Raw genomic sequence first — 8182 nt, 5'->3', positions numbered from 1 at the left:
TGTGTAGATGTTATTTGATGTTGTATGACAATGGTTGATCTTTTAAAAGCTGTAGATGATTATTCCTGTGTAGATGTTATTTGATGTCGTATGACAATGGTTGATCTTGTAAAAGCTGTAGATGATTATTCTGTGTAGATGTTATTTGATGTCGTATGACAATGGTTGATCTTGTAAAAGCTGTTGATGATTATCCTGTGTAGATGTTATTTGATGTCGTATGACAATGGTTGATCTTGTAAAAGCTATGGATGATTATTCCTGTGTAGATGTTATTTGATGTCGTATGACAATGGTTGTTCTTGTAAAAGCTGCAGATGAGTATTCCTGTGTAGATGTTATTTGATGTTGTATGACAATGGTTGATCTTGTAAAAGCTGTTGATGATTATTCGGTGTAGATGTTATTTGATGTCGTATGACAATGGTTGATCTGTAAAAGCTATGGATGATTATTTCTGTGTAGATGTTATTTGATGTCGTATGACAATGGTTGATCTGTAAAAGCTATGGATGATTATTCCTGTGTAGATGTTATTTGATGTCGTATGACAATGGTTGATCTGTAAAAGCTATGGATGATTATTTCTGTGTAGATGTTATTTGATGTCGTATGACAATGGTTGATCTGTAAAAGCTATGGATGATTATTCCTGTGTAGATGTTATTTGATGTCGTATGACAATGGTTGATCTTGTGAAAGCTGTTGATGATTTATTCTGTGTAGATGTTATTTGATGTCGTATGACAATGGTTGATCTTGTAAAAGCTGTTGATATGATTATTCTGTGTAGATGTTATTTGATGTCGTATGACAATGGTTGATCTTGTAAAAGCTGAAGATGATTATTCCTGTGTAGATGATATTTGATGTCGTATGACAATGGTTGTTCTTGTAAAAGCTGCAGATGAGTATTCCTGTGTATATGTTATTTGATGTTGTATGACAATGGTTGATCTTGTAAAAGCTGTTGATGATTATTCGGTGTAGATGTTATTTGATGTCGTGTGACAATGGTTGATCTTGTAAAAGCTGTAGATGATTATTTCTGTCTAGATGTTATTTGATGTCGTATGACAATGGTTGATCTTGTAAAAGCTGTAGATGATTATTCCTGTGTAGATGTTATTTGTTGCTGTGTGACAATGGTTGATCTTGTAAAAGAAGAAAAGATGTGGATGATTATTCATGTGTAGATGTAATTTGATGCCGTATGACAATGGTTGATCTTGTAAAAGTTGTGGATGATTATTACTGTGTAGATGTTATTTGATGTCGTATGACAATGGTTGATCTTGTAAAAGTTGTAGATGATTATTGCTGTGTAGATGTTATTTGATGTCGTATGACAATGGTTGATCTTGTAAAAGTTGTAGATGATTATTGCTGTGTAGATGTTATTTGATGTCGTATGACAATGATTGATCTTGTAAAGAGTTGTAGATGATTATTGCTGTGTAGATGTTATTTGATGTCGTATGACAATGATTGATCTTGTAAAAGCTGTAGATGATTATTCTGTGTAGATGTTATTTGATGTCGTATGACAATGGGTGATCTTGTAAAAGTTGTAGATGATTATTCTATGTAGATGTTACTTGATGTTGTATGACAATTGTTGATCTTGTAAAACCCATGGATGATTATTTCTGTGTAGATGTTATTTGATGTTGTATGACAATGGTTTATCTTGTAAAAGTTGTGGATGATTATTCTGAGTAGATGGATGTGCTGTGGTTTGAGGAGGATCATGCAAGGACATATAATGTATATAATACAAATGATAATACAATATTATACATTTGAGATGGAAATAATGAGACTAGCGTTTTAGAAAAATAACTTCAATAAAAGTTATTGATTAATCTTTTGTAACAATGGTGTCTATCATTTGAAATATTTTGTTTCTAGTGACACTTTGTACACTAGAAAAATATTCTTTTTCACATTTCAAAACTTGATGCCGTATGACAATGTTAATGTATGCTTCCAATGATAAGAGAGCTGAAAAAATTAGTTAATTGCTTTTGAACGAGAAGTATTTTTGTGAATTCATTTCAATTTGTTATAAACAATAAACCATTGTTTTGTTGTTAACCCATCATTTTGATAGACTTTTTTACAAGACCAGTGAGATGCTTGTAAAATTTACTATAATATTGTCTGACAAAGTAACACATGATAAAAATGTCAAATGATGAATGTGAAAAAGGGAGGGTCAAACAAAGTCATTTTACTGTGCAAGTGTGATTTATCAAATTATGCCATGAGACACATGACTCAAATTGACCTTTGTTTGAGGGATGTTAAAGTTTCTTTGGTTAATATTGAAATGAAGTTGTTAAGCCTCAAAATACTGGAAAATTAAGTATACAAAAAATATATGTAATCTTTATATGTTATTTAAAAAAAATAGATATTAAACAGCCATTGATTTCGAGGGCAACATCCCAGATAGCAAGACATACCGGTAGTTGGGCCAACGTTGGCCCAATTTTTTTTCCAACGTTGGCCCACGGTTGGTAACCTTACGTTGGCCCACGGTAATTTTGCTCATCGGCCCAACGTTGGTCCAACATGTTGGCATATTGTTGGGCCAACGTAGGTATAATTGTATGACAACTAACAGCCAACCTTAAAAACTGGTTCGTTAGGTTGGCCCAACGTTGGGCCTTTGTTGAAATGTCAGACGACATATTGTTGGGCCAACGTAGCTATAAGTGTATGCCAACTAACAGCCAACCTTTACAACTGTTAGGTTATGTTGGCCCAATGTTGGCCCTATGTTGAAATATCAGATGGCATATTGTTGGGCCAACGTAGTTTTTAGTGTATGCCGACTGACAGCCAACCTTAACAACTGTTTGGTTAGGTTGACCCAATTTTGACCCTTTTTTACAATGTCAAATGGCAAATTGTTGGGCCAACGTAGTTATTACATAGAAACATTTGCAATTGGTTAAGTGATTCTTTACATAAACCCATTTTTATGACTGTTTAAAATAATTAATACACAATTCAATCTGCATTCATAATGCATACATGGACATGTTCAATAAAAACATTACTAATGATTCATTGTGATAATATTTTATATAAATCAATTCAATCATAATTTATAAAATAAATTTTAGAAAAGACAACAGAGGTAAATAATAAAAATTTATCAATTCAAAGTTCTTAATCAGGGCTCACATTAGTCACTTCCTTTATTACTGTCCTTTTGTTGTATTCCCGCTCTTTTTCCGTCCCTTCGTCGCCTCCCGTTTTCCTCATCTTGATCTTTGTCATACGGACTCGTACTTTATACAATTCTTTACACATGGTCTTCGATTTCATTGTTATTTACCGCCACCACATTTGTTTTCCTTGCAGTCTCTGACTGAATTTCTTTGTTACAATCGTGTCTGTAATAGACAGTTAAGAATTAGATAGATAGAAACAACTTCAAAGATGTTATTTAACCTTAATTACAGTGCTTGTGTGCAAAAACATGAAAAGATTGAATTCCGAATCAATTTAATCAGTTAACCTGAATAAATAAGAATAAGTATACTTACATCGCTTCTATATGCAGCTATATAGCAAGTGTATAATCCACAAATTTAAATTTCACTTCTTCTTGCTTGCCCTCCATTATCACCACCTGTGAGCAATTGAATCTGACAGCTAACTCCACAGTTTGGTCACGTGTTAGCGAACGCCTAACTTTTGTTTCAATTTAATTATGAAGCTGTGTCATTTTGATTTATGTATATGTGGGCTTCATTCACATCCTATTCATGAGAACTTATTCAGACTTCTCTAAATTCTCATGAATACAACGCTCATGAAAAAAATTATGATTTCAAAGGTTTTATTTCTAATAAATAATCATGCATGTGCACAATTCAAAAACTAAAATAAAACACTCTTTGGTGCTGTGAATTTAAAATGTTGAATATATCAGATTTAAACAAAAATAGTCATCCAATTAAAAGCATGGACATAGAATGTCAGCTCAGCAGGTAAAATTGACACCATCTTTAGTTGGCAGTATAATAACTGGGCCAGCGTTGGCCCAATATAAACATCCAATCTTTGAAACACCTAAACAAAAGAACACTAACATTGGGCCAACGTACTACTACCAAATTGATAAGACACTTTCTTTAAAGGTGTATAACAAACATTGGGCCAACATACTACTACCAACTTTAGAAGACACTTTATTACGTATGTATTACAAAAATTTGGCCAACGTTGGGCCAACATACTACTATCAAATTGATAAGACGCATTCTTTTTATGGTTGTATAACAAACATTGGGCCAACGTTGGGCCAACATACTGCTACCAACTTTAAAAGACACTTTCTTTAAGGGTGTATTACAAACATTTGGCCAACGTTGGGACAACATACTACTACAAACTTTAGAAGACACTTTCTTTAAGGGTGTATTACAAACATCGGGCCAACGTTGGGCCAACATACTACTACCAACTTTAAAAGACACTTTCTTTAAGAGTGTATTACAAACATCGGGCCAACGTTGGGCCAAGATACTACTACCAACTTTAAAAGACACTTTCTTAAAGGGTGTATTACAAACATCGGGCCAACGTTGGGCCAACATACTATAACCAGTTTTAAATGACACTTTCTTTACGGGTGCATTACAAACATTGGGCCAACGTTGGGCCAACATCAACACCCGATCCTTCCTTGGGAAGTAAAGTGAATGGAAGATGCTAACGTTGGACCAACGTTGGGCCAACATAGGAATTCTGTCATAGTCGAGAAGGTTGGCATGGTGACATTGGTCCAACGTTGGCCCAACGTTGTTTCCCCAACGCCAACCATACAACCTTTTGCCAATGTTGGCCCAACATAGTCTTGCTATCTGGGATGTATTTTGTTGCACCAAAAAATCCATGCTATTTGGTTCAATGTGTCGACAAAACACATTTTGCCAGAGAAAACAGACATTAAAAGTTTTGTCAAGCTTAATTTTATGACTTCTGTGATAAATTAAAATATTGCACTTTTCTCCATTTTTTATTGTTTTCTATTTCTCTTGCCGAATGTGCATAAAATCGATGTTTGACTGCTGAGTGATATGATGAACCGCTTACGTCACAGAATGGGCGGAGCGTAATCTCATTTTCATTCGTTGATGTTCCACAGTGACAGACCTGAGGTTACACCACGGAAGATAATAATATGAAATACACATATGTCCAAAACAATTAAAATGAAAGGTATAACAAAACATTTATTGACTATGTTCTCGTGCAAATGCGTTCTGTCGACCCTCAAACCAAACTGTATGTCTGGTGTGAGTGTAAACAATACATGTACATGTACAGTAAATAAAATGTCATATTCTTGTGTTCTTCAAATACTTGTACACGGAGACAGTGGCACTTATTCCCCCGACCCACAGATTGTGTTGAATATCAATACAGAGAGCACTAGGAGATGGGGGGGGGGGCATATTTCTGGTGTGAGTAGGAGAGAATGAACTGACCATTAATGTCAAGCAGGTGGATACTATCACGCTTAATATTAAACAATGTAATGCCATTACACACCAAACTGTGTCCCAAAACATCTGTACAGATTTCGTAGGGACAGAATCAAGACTGAGAATAGTGACCAGAGTAAGAGAAGCGATACTCTCCTGATGCAGTTACCACCACAACCTTATTAGCATTAGAGTCTGATTAATTTCATTAACGACAAAGTTTTCCATCTCATCCAGTTTTTTGTTATTATCAGTAAGTACACTGTCAACAAACATCTTGGCAATTTCACTCGTATTGTTTTCTTTTTCTTCTGAAAGTAATTCAACATTATTTTTAGCTTCAGGAACAACAGTTTTCCAGATCTCAGTTATTTCCTTCTGACATTGGAGAAAAATATCATTGTAGATTGTTTCAAAGTCACTTTTATAATGATCACTATGATTCCATACAAAGCATATAGAACAGACAGGATCCTGGCAAACTTGACAGTAAACGTCTACTTTTTGTGTGGGATGGATCTTGCATTTTTCAGAAGGAAGTTGTCTCTTTCTCTCTTGATAGCGGACAATATCATGTCCATTGTTTTGCTCTAGATGGCGCTGTTTGCATTGGTCACATATTAGCTGGTGACAAATGTTACAGTAAATCTCAGAGAAGTTCCTACAGGATTCTGTGTCACACTCAATAATGTGCTGGGCTGTATCTGGTACTTGGTTCATTATCATTGATGAAATCTCTACAAAATATTTTTTTCATCAGAGTGTAGATAGGGCAAAATAACATGGATGCAGCTTTCAACGCGCTCAAATCTTATCATTAACTTATTTGGTAGATATATAACTTTCACAATACCTTCCCAGTTTAGATAAATGTCAGCCATTTGTATTGCATTAGATATATACCTTCATAACCTGCATACGGAGTATTTATATATCAGTTGATTCGATACGCAAGAGCATGCTCTACGTATGAACAATTTCTTAAACGAGGTAAATTATTGACAAGCAAGTTGATGAAACAAGAATATCAACAGTCTCGTTTAAAGTCATCATTTCGTAAATTCTATTGTCGATACAATGACCTTGTCAGCAAATACAATTTATCATTGAATGAAATGCTGACTGACGTTTTTCATACCAATTGTTAGTCCATTACTTATACACTGAATTGACCACGGATTTTTTCCGTTATTTCCTGATTATGACAACGAGCACACGGCGGGTGGGACCGGTCGGCAGGGGATGCTCACTCCTCCATGGCACCTGATCCCACCTCTGATGTTTTTGAGGTCCGTGTTTGCTCTGCTCTTACATTGTATATTTGTTTAATGGACGCTGAGATTGAATACTGCTCGTTATTTCCATATCCTTTTTCATATATCCACTGGTACGTACGTAGAATGTAATTTACCTCCGATGACAAACACATTTAAATCTCCTTGCTGTCTTTGCATCACTGCAGAAATTGAATAATAAGAGAATAAATGGGCTAGATTGTATCACACTGTAACTGTAATTTAAATATCAGATATAAATAGCAGACGAGCAAAGAGTTAAAATATAAAATGTTAAACGATACTTGCTATTTAATAGTGTTAATATTTTAAACATTGCAAGAATCGGTTTATTGTTAAAATACTGACCTTAATAATGCTAATATACTCTAAGGAATTTCTTGTAAGGTCGTCCAATCCTCAGGGTTATAAAATAAGCAATCAAAGAAACTTATAAAATATCTCTGAATCGACAAAGTTGCTAAATTTTTTAAACTTAAAGATTAAAGTTTATCACATTAAGTATAATCACCGGGTATTCAGGGAAAATTGTCCAATTTCCAATATTTTTGCAGAAAAGCGAATTGGAATATCAGCAGTGCATTTTCTAATTGAAAATTGATCAACAAATATATTTTAGGTTTAGAAACAATATAGGTATCCAGGCATTCAGAAAAATGTTTAATGTGTTTATACTTACCTGGGGTATTTCAAATTGGTAGTTTTTGTCTTCTATTTCCGTCATGCATTCTATAATACATACTAGTGTAAAAGAATTTTGCTATCATTGCTAGACACCACAAATCAGTTCTTATTTCAAAGCATGCTAAAAAGCATTTTTATTACATGATTGAATAATTTCCATCTCTCTGATTGGCTGAGATCCAACTATGTTAGAAAAATACTACGTTGTATCGACCTGCACGTGACGTTCCAGGTGAGTACAAGGAATTATTTCTTCGACATTGATCTAAAAATAGATGACGACTATGACTTTTTTTTTACATGTGGACAAAACATAAGAATATATTCATTTTTGTGTGAGGGTGTTAAGAGGGGATACAGAGACCCCCTCCCCATCCAACAGTTTTATTGAACAACAATTTTTACTTTTTGGCAGTCAGCTTTCCATGATAATGCTCCTTCCTTTCAAAATCTATCATATAAAAAGACTGACATTATATTTTTATGGGAACTAAAATTGATAAAAATAAAACATACCTAATTGATACGACTGGTAAGGTTTATTAACATTTTGATTCTGTTTCTCTCTTGTATTTGGTTAGGACTTATAATTACATATAAATGCCAACAAGTAATGAGCTGTATCTTTTTATCAGTAAATCATATAGTAAAACAATTATTGCTGTTTTTTGGTCAATACAATGATTAGCCATCGTC

General features: G+C 34.2%; 1 protein-coding gene across 1 annotated transcript; it reads right to left on the bottom strand.

Annotated features, from left to right (window-relative positions):
* Positions 1 to 5672: 5672 nt before the first annotated feature.
* LOC134239292 (E3 ubiquitin-protein ligase TRIM45-like) lies at positions 5673 to 6227 on the bottom strand. The gene has a single exon (XM_062721471.1). It carries the CDS (start codon positions 6225 to 6227, stop codon positions 5673 to 5675), a length of 555 nt encoding a protein of 184 aa, XP_062577455.1.
* Between the last annotated feature and the right edge of the window lie 1955 nt (positions 6228 to 8182).

Source organism: Saccostrea cucullata, unplaced genomic scaffold (genome assembly GCF_032062105.1).
Source record: "Saccostrea cucullata isolate Sc308-1 unplaced genomic scaffold, CSIRO_AGI_Scuc_v1 ctg4141, whole genome shotgun sequence".
In the NCBI taxonomy this organism is placed as follows: Eukaryota; Metazoa; Mollusca; class Bivalvia; order Ostreida; family Ostreidae; genus Saccostrea; species Saccostrea cuccullata.
Note: the sequence above shows the minus strand (reverse complement) of the source record. Positions and strands in the feature narration are given on the sequence as shown.

Coding starts and splice junctions, on each gene's coding strand:
- LOC134239292 (XM_062721471.1), bottom strand. CDS start 6,227: ATGAACCAAGTACCAGATACAGCCCAGCACATTATTGAGTGTGACACA.